Below are 22,483 nucleotides of genomic sequence, written 5' to 3'. Positions count from 1 at the left end.
TTTGCCCTTTACATGTAGAAGTACTGACCCACAGGAGCCCTTATTTTTTAAATCCACTCTAGAGCTAGTGAGTGGCAGAGCTGGGATTTGAACCCAGGGTTTGCACATGTACCTAAAACTGCTTTCTTGATCATATCAAGAGTAAAGAACCCCAAAAGAACTTGGGGGACACGAGAGCATGAGCATTACCAGATGACCTTAGAAATTGAATTCAGGGGCTTAGTTTCTGGTAAGTCACTGAGAGTAAAGAGAGGAGAGGGAGTGTGTGGTGTGAGCATAACCTTGGGAAAATGAGTTGTCTAGGCAAGAAATACCCGTGGCCTGAGCCCAGCGGGCCCTGTGCCATTTCACCCCTTCCCATCTGTTGGGGTGAGTTTGTGAATTCTTTCCTGCTTCCTCTTTTTCCATCCAGTTTCCTTTCCCCCGAGTTTCACTTCCCTACCCTCTGCCTTTCTCATGCCCTGGGGCTCCTGGACTTGGGTTTCACTCAGGGAATGTCCGGGAGGGAGGCTGATGGAGGGCAGAGTTCCTTTGATCTGTAGCTGACCGCTGACCCCACCGACCGCACTGAGACAGGGTGAGTAGGTTCCAGCCTCCCCACCTCTTCCCATTCTGAGTCTGAGAGCCTCCGAGGACCGGTTGGGGTTGGCGTGGCAGCAGGACGATCTCACTCTGTGAGGACATTCGTCATCGGCACCAGCTCACACTGAGGCCTGGCCTCAAGAGGGAGAGACATAAGACACAACAGTCCCTGGAGCCCCTCAAGAACTGCTCAGCACTCCCACCACTTCCAGCAGAAGCCAAAATACGGACAGTGTCCCACAACCACACAAACACATTCACTTCTCACTCAGGACTAGTGACACCTGGCCGCCATCACAGACCACACATACACAGACGATAAACAGCCCAGCCCTGGAGCCCCACAAGGACCTGACACAAGTAGAGAGTTTGATAGGAAAGGCTGCCACACGAATACATTCCACAGGGCCATGGTTCCTCCACATGCCAGACAGATTCACAGTGTCACACACACCAGACACACATCACAGCATCAGAGCCCTTTTTTGGAAACAAGACTCCCCCCAGCAGTTACACAAACATCCTCCACGGGGTCATGGTCATTGCGTGACCCATCACAAACCCACTCATACCACACACACTGAGCTTTTATACACGTCACAACTCTGGCCAGACTACCAGCAGGTCACAGCTACCGTCTGGCACCCTTCACACACACCCACTTGCCTGGGGAGTCCCAAGTGGCCTCACAGATCCAGACACAGTCACACCCAGGATCCCAGACGTAGCAGCTCCCACGCACCCAGACACACCCCCAGGATTGCCGAGCCCTTACAACAGACCTTTACCCTGGAGCCTGCTTGTGGACATGACAAGTGCTGGCCGTGCCCCGTGCTCTGCCCACCTGCCTGGTGCTCCTGGGCAGGCCTGGCTGCTGGCAGGCCTGGGGGAGGGGAAGGGCAGGCTCGGCACTTCTGCTGGCCCTTGTGCTGCCCTGCTGCCCTGACACTTGGGTTCAACGGGTGGCCTGACCCAGCACAGCTGGGACACAGCTACCCACAAACATCTATCTACCTCAGGCAGAACAGGGCACAGGGTCGCCGAGTAGTCCCGACCCTTAGGCACCAGGGACATGGGGGAAGTTGTGGGGGGGGAAGCCTGGGTTCCGGCTGGAGCCCAGGTTTCCCGTCCAGCTTCCAGAGCAGGAAGCAGCCAAGGAGGCCTGCACAGGCCTTCCTGCCCCCCTCCTGGACCTGCTGGGTCTGGGGAGGGGGAGGGGGAGGGGAAGAGAGACAGGAAGAAGATTCCCCTTGAAGCCTATTCCCTGGCATAGACTGTACCAATGTGTTTTGTTCCTAGAGTGACCTTACAGGTGTTGAGAGCGTATGTGCTCTCTGTGTCTGTCTGCCCGCCCCCTCCCCTCCCTCCTTTCTCCCTCTCTCTCTCTCTCTCTCTCTCTCTCTCTCTCTCTCTCTCTCCCCTCCCTCTCCCCCCCCCTCTCCCTCTCTCTCCTCTCCCCCCTGAGGGCTTTTGGCCTGCACAGCATTGTCAGTTTGGGGTGTGTGCTTCCAGCACGTGTTCAGCTCTGTGTTTGTGGCTAGTGCCACATTTCTGCTGAGTGCCTGCCACTTCATATTTCGGCTGGACAAGCTGGGATACTGTTTGTGGGTTCTCTGCTGGCACTGTTTGCTGGTGAGAGAGTATACCAGTGGGCTGCGTATCTGGGACACGTCTTGAGTCTGATTCCGCGCCCCACCCCCAGCATCTTCACAGTTCTCTGGGTGTAAATGTTTGCAGTTAGTGTCAGTTCTACTTGAAACCGGGGTGTTTTCTGCGTGTTTGCTGGTCTGCGAAGGGTTTCTTTGGGGAAAGGTGTTGTGTTTTGTTTCTTACATGAGCTGTTTTTGATGCACACCAGTGTTTGTGTCTCTTGTGGGTGGGTGATTTGTAATTGTGTGTGTGTGCTTTAAGAGTTAGTTTAATGTTTTTAATTATATGTGTGGGAGGGTGTAAGTGTATGTGAGTGCTGGTTCCAGCGGAGGTCAGAGGCATCAGAATCTCCCGGAACTGGCCTGACACGGTAATAGTGAGCTTTACCCGACATGGGTGCTGAGAACCAAACCTAGACCCTCGGGAAGAGGTGTATAAAGGCTTCTAACTGCTGAGCCATCTCTCTGGCCCATCGAGAATGCTGAAGTTGGAACTAGGACTTCAAGTGTGCTGGGGAAGTCATTTTACTACTTAATCACATCTTCAGCCTCAGGGTTACATGTAGCCCGGGCTGGCTTTGAACTTGAACTCTTAGGTCTCCTGCTTCTCTTTGTAGAGTGCTCGAATTACAGGTTTTATGCAGCATTGTACTAAGTCATACCCCCAGCCCAGGGGGCTGCATTTTGTGCATTAGAGTGTTTTGTTCATAGTCCAACACATAGTTCAGTTTGTATCCATGGTGTGTCTCCAACACACTATGGCTCTTGTTGTCTGTGTGAGAGGCCATGCTGGGCTCTGAGGCCTGCATCTCCTTTTAGACTGACATCTGTGGGGGGGGGGTGTCTGTGAGCAGATACACACTATGGCTCTTGGTGTCTGTGTGAGAGGCCATGCTGGGCTGAGGCCTGCATCTCCTTTTAGACTGACATCAGTGGGGGGTGGGGGGTGTCTGTGAGCAGATGAGGAGTCAGCATTGGTGTGCCCACCCATGGGCTGGTGAATTCAGTATGTGAGTTGTATGGGTCACTTTTGAGAGTGTTTGGAGGTGTCAACACTAGGATTGTGGTTGGTGTGGGTGAGGCCTTCACTGTGTGCTGGTGTTTTCAAAGGAGGGAACTTCCTATCTTGTGAGGCCATTGGCTGTTGTGTTACCAGTGCTGGTTGGCCTTTGTGCTGAGTGGAGCCTGTCTGCGGTGTCCCCTTGCTGGCGGGTGCCACGCTGGCTCAGGGCTGGCTGTGGCAGCGGGCAGGGCAGGGCAGGGCAGGGGCTGTGGTGGGCACTGGCCTTATGCCCAGCCTGAGTATAAATATCCCCAGGCTGCCCGCTGCTGTTTACTCGGCCCCAGCAGGTCCTTGGTGGTGGTGGTGGTGGGGGGGTGACCAGGCCACAGCACAGACATTTCCTCCTGCTCAGACAGGCCAGCAGCTCTCGTGGGTGGGGACAAGGTGGTGACCCTTTGTTTTAGGTTCCTAGGGGCCACCAGTGGAACTCTGCCCTGGATTTCCCAGGGTCTGGGAGACAGACAGAGAAGGAGATGGACCAGGAGACAGCAGGGAGAGGGACAGGAAAAAGTGAGAGTGAAGGCCGGCAGGGAGGCGGGTAGAGGGGGCGGGGCTACAGACACTAGCAAGAACTAAGAGCCTGGTGAACGACGAGGGATACAGAAGTGTGTTTGAGGGACCGAGAGCAGAGGGAGAAAAGGATGGGAGACATGGGGGCACAGATGGGAGAGGAAGGAAATGTGAGCAGTGTGGGGTAGGCAGGGACCTCTCCAGAAAGGAGCCGGGTTCGGGGAGCAGGCAGGCAGAGAGGTAGGGGTAGGCATTAGAGACCAGGCCAGGCCAGGCCAGACAGGAGACATGGAGGTGGAGGCCGGATGCTCTCCCCTCCCTGACTCAGCCTCTCCGCCCACCCCATCCCCAGGACCCAGATCAGAGGCAGAGGCGCCAGCCACCGTGGGGGCTGCTCAAGCAGGGTGTGCCTTTGCTGTCTGCCCCCTCCTCTGTCTCCACCTTTCTGCCTGTCTCCTCATCTAATCCCAGTCCTTGTGGCCGGCTCCACCTCTGTCTCTCATTTGCAGACTCAACCATCTGACTAACCCCAGATACTGACTCAATGACTGTGCGGCTCAGCTCTTTTTAAAAAGTTACATAACAGATTGATGGATGATAGCCTTTCTATCTTAAATAAGTTTAACAATCAGACAGAATACTGGTCAACCATGAAAATACATAAGCTAACACAACTCCCCCAAAGAGCACCCTTGGCTCCTGTCCCGCAAGTTGGGGGCTCAAGCAGCCCTCTGGGGAGACAAGGGCTGGGACCGTAACATCCTATCACACACAATACTTCTGTCTTCCACACTCTCCCATGTAAGGAAGTCTGGCTTCCTATCTCTACCACTGTCCGGCACTGGCAGTCACATGCCAGCAGACTGGCCAAGTGGTGTGTAGGAGTGTGTTCCAGTCTTAGCTCTGCCCGGGAGGCCAGGTGATCTCAAGGATGCACATGGCCTTTCTGGGCCATTTCCATCGTTTGTGACAAATGGCAGTTGACAGTCTGGTGGTTCAGGTTGTCAAGAGGTTCTCACTCAGCCTGGCCCAGGTGGAGCTGCTGAGGACCTTTTAATATTCCAAGCTTCTTCATGTGAACACCCTCTGCCCCCAGTAGTTCTCTGGGTGAGTTTAGTTTGACCCAGGAGTCAGGACCTTGGCACTACAAAGCAGTTTTGAGGGTCTTGCAGGTGTGGCCAGAACAGAATGCCACAACTGTCTCAGAGTAGCTTGGCTCCTCAGGCCTAGACATGCTAGCCCCCATCTTCACAGTAGCAGGTCCCTTCTGTCTGCTGGGGCAGCAGGGGCCGGGTGTGGGGCATGGGAAGGTAGGACGTCTGGGTTCCCACAAGCCATGGCTGAGTCACAGGCAGCCATCTGGCTCTCATTAGCCCAGGGCAGCAGGGGGCTCTGTGGGGCGGGCCCTGTGGCCTGCTGGGGGCAGGGACATTGGGGCAGGCTGTGTGTATGAGAGTGAGAGAGAGAGAGAGATGACTCAAGACCCATGATAACAGCCTATGTGTATTTGGAGAGTGTAAACAGGAGAGGGAGAGGGAGGTGGAGGAAGTGAAGAAAAGGAAATTTGTGTGGCTGGGAAGCAGGGGAGCGGGGTGGTAGGGAATGGTCCCCTTCTTCAAGCTGGCCCTGTGGTCCCCAGCTCTGCCTCTGCCAGCATTCCCAGCAAGGGTCCAAAGAGAGCAGCAGAGGCCTTGACCCCCGCCCACAGGGAAGTCTCATTATTGGGTACCCAGGCTTCTGCTGCCCCTAGCTGCCAGGCCTAGGGGGTGGGAACACAGAGAAGCAGAGCCATAAAGGCTGAGAAAGAGGGACAGAGAGTGAGGCAGAGGTCTGGACAGAGATGGAAATGGAAGTGCAGAGGGAATGAGAAGGCCTGAAGAGTGAGGTGCAGGAGAGACGGGACCTCAATGGAAGCAATGGTGACCAGTAGGACCAGTAGGACCCAGGCACAGAGAAAAGGAGAAGCCCAGAGCTATACTGGGGATCAGGTGTAGCCTGAGCTAAGTGCTAGAATCCATGTGACAGCTGCAGCCACCAGACAGTCGTTCAGGGCTCTGCTGTGGGCACGGCAGCCATAACAGAGAAAGGCAGAAGGGTGGATGCACAGAAGGTGGAGACCTAGGAAGCTGGGGGAGGGGGGGCAGTGACGTGAGGGGAGAGACAGGGTAGAAACACCACTGGTAGGCCAGGTGTGATTCGCCCCCAAGCACAGCACTTGGGAGGTGGAGGCAGCCAGGGCTACAAAGCAATTAACAGGCTAGTTAGCGTTACACAGCAAGACCCTATCTCAGAGAAAAGACAGAGGTGGGGCCAAGGAGAGAGGGGCAGTGACCTTCCCAGGGACAAGAGTGAGAAGCCCATAAACAGAAGTAGGGCACTGTCTGAGGTATGCCAGGCCTGGGGGCCTGCCCTGATGGCCTCTGAGTCATTTAGCCAGCCTGTAACCAGCTGCCTATAGTGGGGTGGGCAAGGTGTGTCACTGGCTGGAAGGGTGGGAGCCATCAGTCCCCATCTAGCTCTGGGCTGGGCACATCCTCGGGCTCCTCTTCATCAAAGTATCGCTCCTCCTCGTCACGTGCCACAATGTCCAGGTTGTCAAAGTCAGGGTTGTCATCCACCGTGCTGCAGAGAAGGAAGCTGTCAGAGGTCATGGGGGCCCAGGTCAGAGGAGCTGACCCCCTGGGGATGCTGGGCCTTTTGGAATCCAAAAGAGGTGTTTCCCAAACAGTCTACATAAAATACTGGCTTCTTGCAGACTGGAAGATGTGAGAACACCAGGGCCTTCAGACTTCTCAGGTTTTGCCTCCAAGGTCAGTGTAGCACTTTGACTGTCCCCACAGCCACTCCAGCCCCAGTTCCACTATGTGGACCCAAGTCACCAAGGCTCCACTCATCCAAGTACCCTTAGCAATTTCAGATCTACCTCAGCACGGACGCTCCTTTGTGTCCCTCATCCTTGCTCTTTGCAGATCTGCTCAGAAGCCCCCCTGAGGCTCTGACAACACTGCCCCCTCCCCTTCAGAGCTCCACCACCAATGGAAGTTGGGCAGTCTCTCCCCAATAGGAGGAGACCCCTTTCAGGCAGGGGATCCTTGGCTGCACCTATCCCTCGCTTTAGCTCCGGAGTCTGGACACAGAAGGCCTACAGAAGCATACACTGACTGTGGGACACATCTGGGTCTCTGCTGCCCTCCTAGTGTAGTAGCAGGGCTGGCTCGTAGGTGCCATGGCCCAACATTCTGCGTAGCCTTGGTGGCCCCAGCTAGCAGTGGACGAACCTCACTGGTTCCAGATATGTGGGTTCCCCACATGGACCCTAGAGCAGGTAATCAGGACCCCTGTTCCACTGAAGCCATTCATGGACATGGTTCCCACGTCACTGGGGCTGGATGGAGTAGGCAGGGTCCTGAGCTCTTGGATGAGAATGGCTCAAATGACAGGCCTTTATCATTTATCTTAACTTTTTTCCTTCTTGAGACGGAGTCTCATCATGTTGCCCTGGCTGGAACTCAGAGACCCAATGCCTCTGCCTCCCACATGCTGGGATGGAGGGTGTGCACTACCAGGACTCATTTCAATGTTTTGTCAACACTGAGCTAAATGTCAGCTCGGTTTATCCCTCTGCCTACAGATCAAGGGCCTAGGGCTCTGAGAGGGACAAGGTTAGCCCAAGACCCTAGCCATCAACTCTCATTGATCTGAAACCTCCAGAGTGACTGACTCCACCAGGACTCATGGTGGGAAACTATTCCAGGGCCCTCTAGCACCACTAAGGGAGGGCCTTTGAGGATAGGCAGGGACCTGCTTGTGGCCCAAGGCCATGGGTACTGGGCTGGGAATGGGAGGCACCTGTAGTCAAAGCCTCCATCTTTGCCATCCAGGAATCGCTGGTGCATGCGGCTGGTGAACTCCTCCCGCAGGATCAGCCTCTCCTCCGAGTCGGGCACCCAGGACTCCGAGTCCTTGTCTGACCTCTGGTCTGTGGAGATACCCAGGATAGTGGCCTGAAGGCACCTGACAAGCTACCATCCTACGTCCAGCCCTGTGCTATCAAGACAGCCCAATCCCTGCTCTCCTGGGGTGCACACTGGATAAAATGGTGCTGTCGTGCCTACCACAGTGGTCAGGAGGAGATGGCAGGATGGGGGTCAGGCCAGACATTATGTCTGTTCTCACAGGTTAGGGCCCAGCCAGGTGACCCAGCATGAAGGAACAGGCATGCGCAGGGTGCCCTGTTGCCAGCCCTCACCTTCCTCATCGCTGTCCTCTTCCTCCTCGAAGCAGGCCTCCTCCTCTTCTTGCTGCCGGAGCAGCTTCTGCTGCAGCTCCCGTTCCTGGTAGGACTGGAACAGCAGGTCGGAGAGGGGATAGGCAGGCGTGCTGGGGGAGCCGGGCCTGGGGGCCTGGGGGGCAGGTGTGCGGGCACTGAGCTCTTCCTGTGTGAGGTACTGTCCTATATACTGCTCATACAGTAGCGGGGCCCGGAACCGCATCTGCTCATCACTGAAGTACTCGCCTCCTGTGCAGAAGAGGCAAGGTGGGTGGGTGGGAGCACACGTGTCCAGGCATGTATGTGCATGACATGCTTAGAAGATGTATACTTGTATGCAAGTCAGGTACATGATAAAGCCAGCCATACGTGCCTAAGGTCCTGCGGGGCACTCAGTATACAGCCTGGGTGGAGCATGTTCATGTACCCTCGCCTGAGCCACTATGTAGACCAGGCTAGCATTAAACTCAGAGATCCTCCTGCCTCTGCCTCCCGAGTGTCGGGGTGTGAACTGCTACACCAGGCTCTTCTTCCTTCATGCTTTCCACCTGTGTTTTGTTTCGGGTGTCCTCAGCCACAGCCATCTAAGATGCCACTTCTGCCAACACTTGGAAGGCTGAGGCATGAGGAATTTGGGTTCAAGGGCAGCCTGGCACTATATAGTGAGACTCTGTCAAACAAATGCTACTCTGTCATCTACTGAATTCTGACTCTATCTGCTTACCTTTCTCTCCCTTACTTTACTGTGGGGCTGTTTCTGCTCTCCTTGTCTCAAAACTTACCTCCTCGGGGTTCCTGCGCTCATGCCTTGTCTCTGTTGCTCGGCTTCAGTCTCCCTTTCCTCCCCATCTCTAACCCCTCCCATCCACCATCCCCCCACACCTTGGATGAGCTCACGCAGGGCAGCATAACGCCGATTACGCAGGCGGGTGCGCAGGGTTCGGGGTCGGGCAGTGCCTTGCCGCGCCACCTCGGCACAGTAGAAGTCAGCACGGTGGTCCCCACGCAGGTGGCCGAAGCAGGACAGGTGCTCTTCCCGGAGGCCTGTGCGGAAGCGCTCCAGGAACACCAGTGGCTTCTCATGATACAGCTGACCCAGGATAGCCACCTTCTCACGCTCTGTCAGGTCAGGCTCACCCTGCTGTTGGCTGCACACAGGCAGGTGGCTGGCAGCGATGGCATGCAACATGGCACTCACAGCTGGACTCTCAGCAAGGGAGGTTTCATCATCGGAGACTCCTGGTGTATTCTCTTTTACTTCCTTGTCCTGGGGTGTAGATGGAACCAGAGTCTGGCTCAGCTCCCCCCAGTGTGCACATCTGGGCTCCACGTAGTCTGCAAGTCAAGGGGAGTCTTTAGTTAAAAGCTAAGAGGGCATCAGGAAAGGCTTAGGTAGGAAGTGGCTAGGTGTTGACACACACAGTTCCCATTTATTAAGCACCTCCTGCATTGTGAGGAATGTTTTAGGCCCTAGATAGATCATGGTGAGCAAGAGGTCCCACTGTGATACTGTACACAGTCAATAACCTAATTAATTAACAAAATCACGTAATATGTTAGGTGTTTCCATGGCTATACAGAAAAACCAAAGCAAACAAGCCTGAGTTAAAGGCCAACCAGGACTACACAGTGAGAATGAATCTCAAAATAAAACCCAACAAACCAACAATAAAAATCCAAAACACCAATAATGATGATGATGATGATGATGATAGAGCATGAGAATGAACGTCCGAAAATGACAGGAGGCGATGTGGGGATGGCTCAGTTTTAAATGGAAGGGTAACAGCTTGTCAGAAGTGACATCTGGAGAGACGGCTCAGTGGTTAAGAGCACTGGCTGCTCTTCACGACTAGGCTCAGCTCCCAGCACCTGCATGGCAGCTCACAATTGTCTGTATCTCCAGTTCTAGAGGATGCAGCATATTGTCCTAGCCTCCTTGGCAATACACTCTTGTGGTGCACAGACATGCATGTGGACAAAACACCTACACATACAAGATAAAAATAAGCAAGTTTATCTGAGTAAAAACCTGAAGTGCTAAGAGACTGAGTTCTGTACTTTTGGGGACAAAATGTTCCAAGCAGGGGACAGCAGCACAGGCCCCGAGATCTGACCTACCAAGCTACTCCAGACTTTGCCTGTTTCCTTGGCCATCACATTAGGATACATTCACTAACTTGTTCAATGACTACAGTGGTTTGAATAAGAATGGCCCCCATAGGCTCATACATTTGAATGCGTGGTCATTAGGGAGTGGCACTATTTGAAAGGATTAGAAGAATTGGGAAGTGTGTCAATGGGTGGACCTTGAGGTTTCAAAAGCCTATGCCAAGCCCAGAGTTTCTCAGTCTACGGATCAGGATGTGGCCCTCGGCTCCTGCCAGCACCTGCCTGCATGCTTTCATATTCCCCACCAGGATAATAATAGACTGACTAAATCTCCAAAGCTGTAAGCAAGCCCCAATTAAATGGTTTCCTTTGTAAGAGTTGCCTTGGTCATGGTGTCTGACTTAGTTAGGGTTTTTATTGCTGTAAATAGACACCATGACCAGGGCCACTCTTATAAAGGAAAGCATTTAATTGAGGGTGGCTCGCTTACAGTTTCAGAGGTTCAGTCCATTATGATCATGATGGGGTGCATGGCCGCATGCAGGCAGACATGGTGCTAGAGCTGAGAGAGCTACATCTTCCAAGTAACAGGAAGTCGACTGACTGTTACACCGAGTGAAGCTTGAGAAAAAGACCTTAAAACCCACCTCCACAGTGACACACTTCCTCCAATAAGACCACACGGCCACACCTCCCAATAGTGCCACTACCTTTGGGGGCCATTTTCTTTAAAACCCCCACAGTGTCTCTTCATAGCAATGGAATAGTGACTAAGACAATGACCAACATGCTCATTCACTTCCCCTTAGGTGTTCTCACATTCCCCTAATCATTCTCAAGTCTGTGCAAAGCCCTGAGCCAGGAGTGTGGAGTGTCCTAGGGAGGACTCCTATAGTTCCTGCCCTCAGTGGGCAGCCAGTCTGATATGGGAGGTCCTGATCAAAGATGACCTAGGCATAGAACAGGAAAGACAGGCACTGGGAAAAGCCGGTGGGAGCTATTTCACAGGCAGGAAGTAACTTCAAGTAAGAGAAAAGCAAAATGGGAGAACCATGTGCCTCCTTTAGATAACTGAGATAACTGACTGGGATTGGGAGCAGGGATGCTGCCTGTGGGTACTGTGGATTTCAGCCATTGAAGCAGGAGAGGCTGGAACTAAGGCAGGGACCGGGGCAGGGAGGTTGGAGGAGGGTTAGATGCTTGAATGGGCAAGCCACAGGGCTGGAGGGCTGGGAGGGTCAGGGGAAGGTCCAGGTCTCTAGCCTAGGAGACAGCCAAACAACCCCTGAGACACAGGCAAGAAGCAAATTGGGCTAGGGAAGCTGCCATGGGTGTAGGAGACATTTGAGAGGCTGTATCTAAGAGAATGATGGAACATGAGCCTCCAGGCTCCCCCAGAGAGAGATACAGGGCTGGAGACATGGTTGTATACATATACAGAGCCAGGCATATGTCGTCAGTGCCAGGCAGAGGTAAATGGCAGATGGGGTGAAGGGGAGTGTGTGCAGACAAACCATAAAGCAGTTGACATTGGAGATATGGGAAGAGGACATGCCTGTGAAAGCTAAGAACTAGGTCCTTCAAGGACAGACACATCTTAATTGCTGGAACCTGTAACATGCAGGGGGGTGGGGTGTGGGGGAGGGAAAGGGTCTCCACAGACAGTTATATTAAGGCTCTTAAAAATTGAGAGATTATTCTAGATTAAATGTCCTAAATGCAATAAGAGACCAAGGAAGGGCTGGAAAGATGGCTCAGTGGTTAAGGGCACCAGATGCTCTTCCAGAGGACCCAGGTTGATTCCCAGCACACATACAGCAGCTCACAACCATGTGTAACTCCAGTCCTTGAGGATCTGATGCCCTCTTCTGGCCTCTGTGGGTACCATGCACAAACATACATATAGGCCAAACCTCATACACACAAAATAATAATAATAATAATAATAGTAGTAGTAGTAATAAAAACATAGCACACATAGGTGCTATGATGGTGGAAAAAAGATCAGAGTGTTATGGACACAAACCAACAAGTGCCAGAGCCATCTCTGACTGGAAGAGACAAGGAACCACCTAAAGCCTGTGAGGGAGCCAGGCCATGTGGCCTGATTATTTCTGACTAATAATATTAAGTTTAGATTTCACTTCTGTTCACTTTAAACACCCATTTTCTGGTGATTTAGCATAGCAGACATGAGAAATAACACAAAGGGCTAAGAAGGAGCAGCCTGAGAAGCAGGAAGGAGCCAGAGCATGTTATCTCATAAAGCAAACTTGCCAGGTTGCAGGGTCAACAGCATTAACTCCTGTAAGCAGTACAGTAAGGAAACACCTAGATGCTGGACAGAGTGGCGTACACCTTTCATTCCAGTACTCAGGAGGCTGAGACAGAATGAATCATGAGTTTGAGACCAGGCTGGATTACATGGTGGGTTCTAGGTAAGTCTGGGTTGCAAAGTGAAACCCCACCTCAAATAAGCAAAATAAATAAATGAATAGCAACGAAAATGTAACAAAAACAACAAAACCCAAATAACTAGATGGAGTAGCCATGTTTAATTGCACATAGGGAGGACGCCATTGGGGATCCTAAGTGGAATAAGTTCAGAGTAAAGGACAGGCTGCCATGGGTGATGAGTAAGAAAATGATGAGCAGTGTGTATGACTTCCTGGAGAAGTCAGATATTTGGAAGGCTGTTGTGGAATATTAGTTGAAGATGTGTTACATTCGTTTATGCTGCAGAATGTTTGTTTAATGATGCAAAGATGTATTGCACTCTTTTTTTCAAGATCTACTTATTATGTATACAGTGTTCTGCCTGCATGTATGCCTGAAGGCCAGAAGAGGGCACCAGATCTCTTTATAGATGGTTGTGAGCCACCATGTGGTTGCTGGGAATTGAACTCAGGACCTCTGGAAGAGCAGCCAGTGTGCTTAACCTCTGAGCCATCTCTTCAGCCTTGTGTTGCATTCTTTTATGTTGCATTTGTTTAACTCTGTGAAGCTGTGTTACTTTACCTGTCTAAAACACCTGATTGGTCTAATAAAGAGCTGGACGGTCAATAGCAAGGCAGGAGACAGGATAGGCGGAGCTGGCAGGCAGAGAGAATGAACAAGAAGCAAAGAGGGAGGAGTAAGAAGAGAAGAGGAGGGCACCAGGAGCCAGTCACCTAGCCACCCAGCCACCAATGGAGTAAGAAGGAAAGAAAGACATACAGAATAGAGAAAGGTAAAAGCCCAGAGGCAAAAGTTAGACAGATAAGAAAAGCTGGCTAGAGCCTGCTGCTGCTGCTGCTGCTGCTGCTGCTGCTGCTGCTGCTGGCAGTGGCGGTGGTGGCGGCGGCGGTGGCAGTGGCAGTGGCGGCGGCGCATGCCTTTATTCCCAGCACTCGGGAGGCAGAGGCAGGTGGATCTCTGTGAGTTCGAGGCCAGCCTGGGCTACAGAATGAGTCCCAGGAAAGGTGCCAAAGCTACACAGAGAAACCTTGTCTCGAAAACACACAAACACACACACACACACACACACACACACACACACACAAAGAAAAAAAAGAAAAAAGAAAAGCTGGTTAGAAACAAGCCAAGCTAAGGCCGGGCATTCATAAGAATAAATCTCCGGGTGGTGGTGGCGCACGCCTTTAATCCCAGCACTCAGGAGACAGAGCCAGGCGGATCTCTGTGAGTTAGAGGCCAGCCTGGACTACAGAGTGAGTTCCAGGACAGCCAGGGCTACACAGAGAAACCCTGTCTCAAAAAAAAAAAAAAAAAAAAAAAAACCAAAAAAAAAAAACAAAAACAAAAAACCCACCAATAAATAAATAAATCTCTGTGTATTATTTGGGAGCTAGGTGGCGGGCCCCCAAAGAGCAAAGAGTTTAAAAACAACAACTACAGAAGGCAAGGGCCAAGGGCACTTTTTTTTTTTTTAACCTTTTGATAAATGTTCTTGGGAGTGCTAGGACTACAGGCCTGCTCCACAAGTTTATGTGGTGCTGGGGATTGAGCCCAGGGCTTCAGGCATGGTAGGCAAGCATTCCACCAATAAACTACATCCTCAGTCCCTGGGTTTGAACTTTCCATCCTCCTGCCTCAGGCTCCTGATTATAAGCCTGTCTCACCATGCCTTGCTCCAGATTCTCTTTTAGGTTTGGAGGCCTGGCTTAGTGATAGCAAGTATAATAAGCATCCATAAGGCCCAGGGGCTTAGGTTCCAGCAACCAGACGTTTAAAAGATATAGAAAATGTTAATATACATGTTTTTGATTCAGGGCCTCACTCTACAGGGTCTCACTTTGTGGCCTGGAACTGTGTAGTTCAGGCTGACTGTAAACTCAAGGCAAACCTCCTGCTTCAGTCTCCCAAGAGCTGGGATTATAGGTTTAAGCCATCATCATACCCGGTGCATCAAAGATTGAAACCTAGAGATATAGAACACACAGACACCTGCCTCTACATTCATATACCTTCTATTCAGCTTAAGTAATCCCAATTCTTAGTTGTCAAACGGCTTCCACTATACCTCATCTCGCCCCCGCCCCCATCTGATTACTTTAAAACAATGAGTTTTTAAGGTAAGACAAAAAGCACTTTAAAAATAGGTATGGTAACCGCACAGGGCTGTAACCCCAGCATCTCGGGGGCTGAGACAGGAGGAAGGCTTCTATAGAAAAAGACCGACTGAAAACACACACGCATACACGCGAGAGGTGGGAGCAATACCTGTGGGAGCTCGGTAGAGAAGTAAAAGACACTGAAGGTGAGAGGGAGAAAGGACCCGAGGAGGCAGAATGGACAGCGGACTTTGGGGGCAGGGGAGTTAGAATACAGTGGGAGCTGTGGGTCTGACATAAGTGAGTTTACATGGGACGAGAGGAGATCTAGCTTGAGGCACAGAAAGGTTCAGATTGGCACGGGGAAGAGGTAAGTCGAGAAAGGTTGGCCTGAGACTGGAAGAATTTGCAAGCAAGCTTATATTTGCTTGAGGCGTTGGCATAGTAAGAAATGGGTTAGCCTGGATACCTAAGAGAATGGAGGGAATTGTCCACCCGCCACAAGGCCGATAATCTGATATCAAAGTGGATCAAGTGCGGAAAATGCCTGTAAACTGAGGTCACACTTCCTAGAGTCCTCAGCGCTGCCGGAACCGTTTCCAGGTCACACTGCCAAGAGCACCCTCCCGCCGCCTGCACCTGGCCAGTGCCTCACCATCATCGGGCTTCCTCTCCGTCACCGCCCCGGCTGACAAGGCCTCCATCCCGGGTCTCCGACTCACTAACCGCCTCAGCGGGCTCCGGAAGCCGATCTGGACCTTAAACACTAGTAGCCACTTCCGGCTATGCAAGCGTTACTGGCCGAGTGCTTAAGCTGCATCCAGGAACCAAAGTTCCGGGTCAAAGGCGGGCCATCTCTCTGCGCATGCGTGGCCCCGCCCACAACCACCGGGTACGAAAATGGCGCTAGGTCGAACCTTGTTAAATTGTAAAGTCAGCGAGGACCGTGTGTCATTTGATCGCTGCTGTAATTCCAGATACTCACGTAGTTAATATTTGGAATGGTTATTGCGTGAGCATCCTCCAGGAACTGGAGCCCTCGTATGCAGACTCTCGAGTATGCTTTTTAATTAAAAAATAATGTATGTCTATGTGATCAGTGGACAATTTATGCAAGTGGGTTCCGGAGATAAAATTCAGTCGTTAAGAGTGCCAGCGGAAAATTTTCTTTTTCTTCCCGAGACAAGGTTTTTCTGTGTAGACCTGGCTGTCCTGGAACTCACTCTGTAGCCCAGGCTGGCCTCAAACTCAAGAGATCCACTGCTTCTGCCTCCTGAGTGCTGGGATTAAAGGCGTGCGCCACCACTGCCCGACAACCCAGCAAGGATCTTTGACCACTGAGCCATTTCACCCACCTTTGTGCTCTTTGTAGATCTGACTCCTATCATCACAGCCAGCCTGTGGCTGGCATGAGATGAAGTCAGGGAAAGGGCTTTTGTGTTTCTAAACAAGGAGGAAGGCTGCAGATGTGAGGGAAGAGCTGTGGAAAGGGGGGGAACCTGCCTACAACAGTCTAGGTTGGAGGCTTTTAGGTGGGGAAACAGATCCCAGATGAGACCTGAAGGGATGAACTGGACGGAGTTAAGTATTTCAGGCAGTTTGGCTGGCATATAGGTAGTACTAGATGCTGTGGCTTGCTATGGTCAGGGCATACTGGAGGCAGGAGGCAGGGGCAGGGAGATTACTTAAAGTTTGAGCCCGTTTGGCCATTAGTGAGATCCAGGGCTACATAGCAAAACATTGTCTCAAGAAAGCAAAAAATACATAAAAGGTGTTTGGTCATGGTCATCCGTGCCAGGTCATGCAGGGCTTCCCAGCCTTAATGAGTTGTTGGAGCCTACAAGGTTTGAGGAAGGGAACCAGGGAAAGGAATTGGAGAGCACTATGAGGAAGCTGGTGCATTAATCCAGAAACGAGAACTACGTTTGCATTCCCTAGTGGTGGTGAGGAAAGGCCTGGTGAAAACTAATCAGCTGCATCATCAAGAGTGGTCAGCAGAGGGCACTGCTGCCCTGCACTGGCCTGCCAAGAGCAGGACTTCTCAGACAGGACAGTTAAGGACCCCTCCATTCCTTCTAGAGCAAGTTGACAAGTGCCCTTTAGGCACAGACATGGTCCCTCCTCAGGCTTTACAACTACTCTGCCTCCCTCCTGGTGTTTGGCCACTGTTGTTGCTCGCACCTAGGGCTCGGTGCACTGTGCACAGTATGCATAGCCCTCATTGCTCTGTAGAGGCAGTTAACTTCCCTAACTGCAAGCCTCAAGGGAGCTGGGACTCATGTCACCACCCCTAGCTTCTCTTCTGGTAGGTTGTGTTCCTTCACAAGGTTCCCCAGTTCCTACAGGGGAGGTGGACTGAACTGTGCACACCAGACCAGATGTGAAAGACACAGTTTGCATAGGAAGAGAGAAATGAAGAGGGATGGTGGGCTACAGAGTCCAACTCTAAAGCTCACGTTGCACTTTAGTCTTCTCCAGGGCCCTCTTTCCATTAATCCAGGGTCTCTCTAAACACTTGGAGCTGTCACTGGTTACAAACATGTATTCCCTGGAGGGGGAACCCCGAGAACAGGGACTGGGGTCATCTTTGCAGTGCTCAGGGTCCCTAGCACTGTCCAGGATGGTGACAGAGCAAGCAGCCAACACATACATGGGAGGCAGTGCAAGACTGCCAAGGGCAGCATCCAGACCACGCCTCGGGGGTGCTGTTGGGCAACACACCTGGGGATGGCACTGAAGCAGCCTGGTCTCTTCCTTACAGGTCCCATCTGTCTGTCCCCTGCCCGAGGAGCATCTGGGTTGTGTGAGCTAGAGAACCATTTTGTTTAAATGCATGAGTGAAGCACTTCCCCCTCCGAAGGCCTCCCATCCCAATTAAAGGCCAACTGCAGTAACACTTCAGGGCTTCAACCCTGCTTCGTTCCTGATAGGAGGTGCCATGTCATTTATTGAAAGAAAATAAAACAAAACAGGGTAAAACATTTCTTAATAAGTGCAGTTTGCTAAAATCCAATTAAAATATATGGGTAAAGGGGAAGTGAAAATAATCAAGGGACCACTAAAACTTAGGAGGTCTGGCACCTGGAAAAGCAATGGAGGAGTGGTGGAGGGACTTTAAGGTCTAAAGGGAAGCCGGCCCCACCCCACCTTCCCTTCACCCTCTCACCCACTTAAGCCCACCAGAAACTACCAAGACTCCTGGAGTAAAAGGTTTCAAGTTCAATAGTCACACTCTCTCCAAATACAAAAAGCAGTTACAATCCAACTGAACACAGACGCTTGTGAGCAAAGTTACGGGGAACTGAGACATCATATAAAAAGTTAGGTTAAAGGTGATTTTGTGGTTTGTTTCGAGGTTGTGGCTCTTCCTCGGTTACCTGAACTCAGCAAAGAAATAGATATTTGATGAAGTATCAACAGCTGACCCACAGTAAAAACAGACAAATTCTAAAAATTAAAAAAAAAAAAGCATAATTACCAAAAAATATGTCACTGCTTCCTACCTCTGCATTTTGCTTCTTAAACTTTTTTTATTAAAGTTTTTGATTTTTTTTTTTTTTAAATCCTGAAAAGTAGACAGTAAAACAGCTCCTGGAAGAATTTACAACCAACTGCATGAGTATGGGAAGCCAAGGGGCTAAAGCAGGGTGAGGAGGGGCAGACAGGCAGGGGTCCTCCCCAGTCACTGTGGCCTCACTGGGTAACCAAAGGAGAGGAGGCTTCTTTAGTCAAAAAGGCGGGGAGAGGAGAAAGTGGAAGGGACAAAGATAAAAGGTCACTGCTGCCTGTTTGAATCCAGAGAAAAAAATGCCTGGCCTGTATAAAGGGAGAAGAAGCCCCTCTGGAAGAAGTGGGCTAGAGAGGCAGCCCTGGGATAGCTCTGTCCCCAGCACCACAGGACTCGGAAGGGATGGAAGGGGCCAAGGCAGGCGCTAGTCGAAGCAGCTGGCACGGGCCTCTGAAGGCTCCAGCACCGGCTACTGTGTGCTTGTGCCCCCCTGCGTGCTGCCCGAGTAGCCTCCGTAGTCGTAGTTCCCGTAGTACGGTGGCCACTGGCTCTGGTTCTGATAGTACTGGCTCCACTGCTGGGCATACTGGGGAGAGAAGAGAACACCAGGTCATGTCCCCGCCACTCCAGACTGTTCCTTTGCTCCTCTCATGGTCTCTACCCTCAACCCATGCGTCCTTTGACGTTAGAAACCAAAGTGCTTTGGAAAGATAAGGGCTGACTTGATGTCACATAAACCAGCGATCAGGGAATGCAGTCCTCATCTCCAGGCTTGTTGGCTGTCCTTTGCAGACATGGTGGCTCCAGTGCCAACCTGGAATAGCACTTGGCACCCCTGGCCATGGTGTCAGAGCAGGACTCAGCCCAGCCAGGTCAGCTTGCTGCACTGGGGGCCAGTGGCTACACACCAGTTATTTATTAGCCAGTGAATACCAGTTTACCAAAGGTTTTTTTGAACACTAGCTTGAGGCAAGCAGCCACCCATGTTTCAGGAATAGGCAGGAAACCAAGTTTGAATACACACCCAAGAGTGCTCCCAAAAGCCTTACTGGGAAGGCCTATCTTGTGCTTACCTGCTGATACTGGTTATAGCTGGGCTGAGGGTAAGTCTGGGCAGTGGGGGGTGGTGGTGGGGTGTAGGGGGCAGGATTGTAGGGGCCATAGCTCCCATAGTTGTAGGCAGGTGGTGGCGGAGGCGGAGGCGGTGGGGCTGTGTAGCCCTGGGTGTAGCCTCCTTGGTTGTAGGGTGGCTGGCTGTAACTAGGCTGGGCAGAAAAAAAGACAAAAGCTCCATGAGAGACAGCATACACTGGTATGGAGGCAGCTTCCCCAACAGAGGCAACTCTGTGCTAATATGCCAGGATGGGTCTGGGAAGCAGCAGATCCTAGGCCTGAGCTCTGAGGCCTGAGGGCAACAAGTTACATGGTACTTCTAAACCTGCTTCCCAGTCTACAAAACCATCTTGGCACAGCCACCGCCCTCTGGCCTATTGTGGACGTTCAATAAGCTTGTGGCCATGATGATAATGGACTGATCTCTGAAACCATAAGCCACCATTTCAATAAAATGTTTCCTTATGAGTTGCAGTGGTCATGGTGTCTCTTCACAGCAATAGAAACTCTAAGACAAGGAGTTTCTCATGTACATGACAGTTTCTCATGATCATTAACTCATTCAGTCTCCTTAGCAATTCTGGCATCATTTTCTTTTTTTTTTGGTTTTTCGAGACAGAGTTTCTCTGTGTAGCTTTGCGCCTTTCCTGGGACTCACTTGGTAGCCCAGGCTGGCCTCGAACTCACAGAGATCCGCCTGGCTCTGCCTCCCGAGTGCTGGGATTAAAGGCATGCGCCACCACCGCCCGGCTTCTGGCATCATTTTCTTTTCTTTTTTTTTTTTTTTGGTTTTTCGAGACAGGGTTTCTCTGTGTAGCTTTGCGCCTTTTCCTGAAACTCACTTGGTAGTCCAGGCTGGCCTCGAACTCACAGAGATCCGCCTGGCTCTGCCTCCCGAGTGCTGGGATTAAAGGCGTGCGCCACCACCGCCCGGCCCTGGCATCATTTTCATTAGCTCTATTTTACAGCGCTGGGACTGGAGAGATGGCTCAGTGGTTAAGAATACTGGCTACTCTTGTAGAGGACCCAGGTTTGGTTACCAGCACCCACACAGTGACTCACAACTGTCTGTAACTCAGGTTTTAAGGGACCATTCTCTTCTGACCTCCACAGGTACTGCACACACGTGGTGCACACACACATATACATACACACACAAGCAAACACTCACATGTATAAAATAATTTTTAACAATAATAAATCTTAAAGTAAATCTCAGTGAGGTTGCTGGGCCAAGTCCACACTATTAAAATGACTAGCTGAGGTCTGCCTAGTCCCAGAGCCTTCATTCATCAAACCTCACAGGAACTTCCTAAGTGAGTTCTAGTCATGTTTCTGGTCCCTTTTGGGGAACACAAGGACCAGACGGGGTCAAGCTATCTGTCCAAGATCACAAAGCCAGGCTCTGGAGCTAGGCTTTGAACTTAGTCTTGCCAAACCCCTAGGAAATGTTTTGGCTAGATGGCATCTAGGAAGCACTCAGCTGTCTCCTGGCAGCTGCTCCCAGCTGCTTCTTGGCATGTAAAAGGTCCTTAGGAAAGGGCTGTGAATAAGAGACTGCTCCGGTTCACAGAAGTACTGTCTTTCTAAGAACTGGAACAGGGCCTGGAGCTGCTCAGGGACAAGGTTCTCATCTACCTTGAGACCCAGGCCTCCCATGATGGGCAAGAGGTGACTTCACTGAGTGTTTTCTTATAGACCCAGTGATATGACCATGCTGGTAGGACCCAAGGCTTGTAGCTACCTCCAGCTTGGGGGTCTAGCCATGTCTAGTGTTCAACACAGCTGAGTAGCTGCAAAACAAAAAGGGGGGATAGGCTGCAGGGAGAAGTGCAGACTGGTGGCCAAATAATGTGCTGGTGATACATCAGGCCTGCTCCCCTCTCCTCTATGCAAGTGCATATGTGTACACATATACACATAATGACCTCACCTGTGGAGGGCTGTAGCTGCTCACTGTGGGGGTGCTGGTATTGGCGCTGGAGCCAGGGATGTTGCTGTTTTTGTTGTAGCTGCTGGCCCCTGGGGGGTTCCGAGCAGGGCTGTAGCTGGGTGGCGGTGGTGGCTGCTGTGGCGGTGGCTGTGGCGGTGGTGGCTGTTGTGGTGGTGGCTGTTGCTGGGGAGCCCGGTTATAGCTGCCTCTGTTGTTGGAGTTGTTATCCCGGTTGTTGTTACCCCAGCGGTTTTGGTTGTAGCTACCGCCTCCGCTGCGGTTGAAACCTGCATTGAAAAACCACATGTAAAAGAGGCCTCAGCATGGCTATGCCCAAGGTTGAGCTCAATAAAGCAAGCAAATGGAAGTGATCCATCTGAGCTTCCCCTAGGCCCTTGCTACACTTCCTTGTCCCTGCCCTGACCCAACACCTAGAGGTGTTTGCAGACAGGTCTATGTCTTCCACTGGACTGTGAGCTGGCAAGGCACAAATTATCTTGGGTGTGTCCAGCTCTACATAGCTGTTCAACAAACTAAAAAGGATGTTCAGGAAGGATGCTAAGTCACAATCGAGTTCACTTCCTCACAGAAATCCTCAACATGCTAGGCCAAGTGGCCTTTCCTGAGCCTTTGTACAATTGTTTCTTGGACCTGAATCCCACAACACAGCAAAACCAGGCTCAGCAGGGGACCTTCCTGAGCTGCTTCCTTGTCGACATGAACATCCCTGACCACTGAAGTAGGGTCTAGGACAGGATCACCCTTTTTTTCCAAGTTTTGTTTCAAAGATACATTTTATTTTATGTGTGTGTGTGCCATATGTGGCTGGTACACAGAGGTCAGAAGAGGGGATTGGATACCTGGAGCTGCAGTTACAGGCAGTTGTGAGCAGCTCAATGTGGTTGCTGAGAACCTGAGCCCTCCAGAAACTGCTGGGCCATCTCTCCAACCCCATGTTTGTTAATTTAAGATCGTATTTTATTTTAGACACCACGCTTATTATGAATCTTGGCTTTAGCTCACTAGACTCCCAGCTCAACTTAGCTGTGTGATCGTGGGCAAATCAAATACACTAAACTCTAAGAAACACTCTTCATTTGTTTTTAAACCAAAAAGCAGTCCTATATTTGCCCTTTGTCAGATCTAAAGATGGAATCTAAGATTCCTTAAAGGACCGTGTGGTCAGACAGGGG

General features: G+C 51.3%; 2 protein-coding genes across 2 annotated transcripts in view; both read right to left on the bottom strand.

The window, feature by feature from the left end:
* Nucleotides 1-4,353: 4,353 nt before the first annotated feature.
* On the bottom strand, nt 4,354-15,580 carry Ccdc97 (coiled-coil domain containing 97). The gene is made up of 5 exons (XM_059279830.1): nt 15,392-15,580; nt 8,957-9,409; nt 8,054-8,323; nt 7,654-7,783; nt 4,354-6,426 (listed from the first exon to the last, which is right to left on the bottom strand). Exons 1-5 carry the CDS (start codon nt 15,438-15,440, stop codon nt 6,306-6,308), a joined length of 1,023 nt encoding a protein of 340 aa, XP_059135813.1. The 5' UTR covers nt 15,441-15,580; the 3' UTR covers nt 4,354-6,305.
* Nucleotides 15,581-17,656: 2,076 nt separating this feature from the next.
* The window catches only part of Hnrnpul1 (heterogeneous nuclear ribonucleoprotein U like 1), a 36,297-nt gene continuing 31,470 nt past the window's right edge, over nt 17,657-22,483 (bottom strand). Inside the window, exons 13-15 of the mRNA XM_059279820.1 lie at nt 21,291-21,577; nt 19,318-19,509; nt 17,657-18,830 (exon numbers count right to left, since the gene is read on the bottom strand). Of these exons, the coding sequence (XP_059135803.1) occupies nt 18,714-18,830; nt 19,318-19,509; nt 21,291-21,577 (596 nt within the window). The 3' untranslated portion in view covers nt 17,657-18,713. The remainder of the gene's footprint in view (nt 18,831-19,317; nt 19,510-21,290; nt 21,578-22,483) is intronic.

Source organism: Peromyscus eremicus, chromosome 1 (genome assembly GCF_949786415.1).
Source record: "Peromyscus eremicus chromosome 1, PerEre_H2_v1, whole genome shotgun sequence".
Taxonomy (NCBI): Eukaryota; Metazoa; Chordata; class Mammalia; order Rodentia; family Cricetidae; genus Peromyscus; species Peromyscus eremicus.
The sequence above is the reverse complement of the archived record's forward strand: the minus strand, read 5'-3'. Positions and strand labels throughout refer to the sequence as shown.

Coding starts and splice junctions, on each gene's coding strand:
- Ccdc97 (XM_059279830.1), bottom strand. CDS start 15,440: ATGGAGGCCTTGTCAGCCGGGGCGGTGACGGAGAGGAAGCCCGATGAT. Junction 8,324..8,956: donor CCTGCGTGAGCTCATCCAAG/GTGTGGGGGGAT, acceptor TCTTCTGCACAG/GAGGCGAGTACTTCAGTGAT. Junction 6,427..7,653: donor GATGGAGGCTTTGACTACAG/GTGCCTCCCATT, acceptor CCTTCTCTGCAG/CACGGTGGATGACAACCCTG.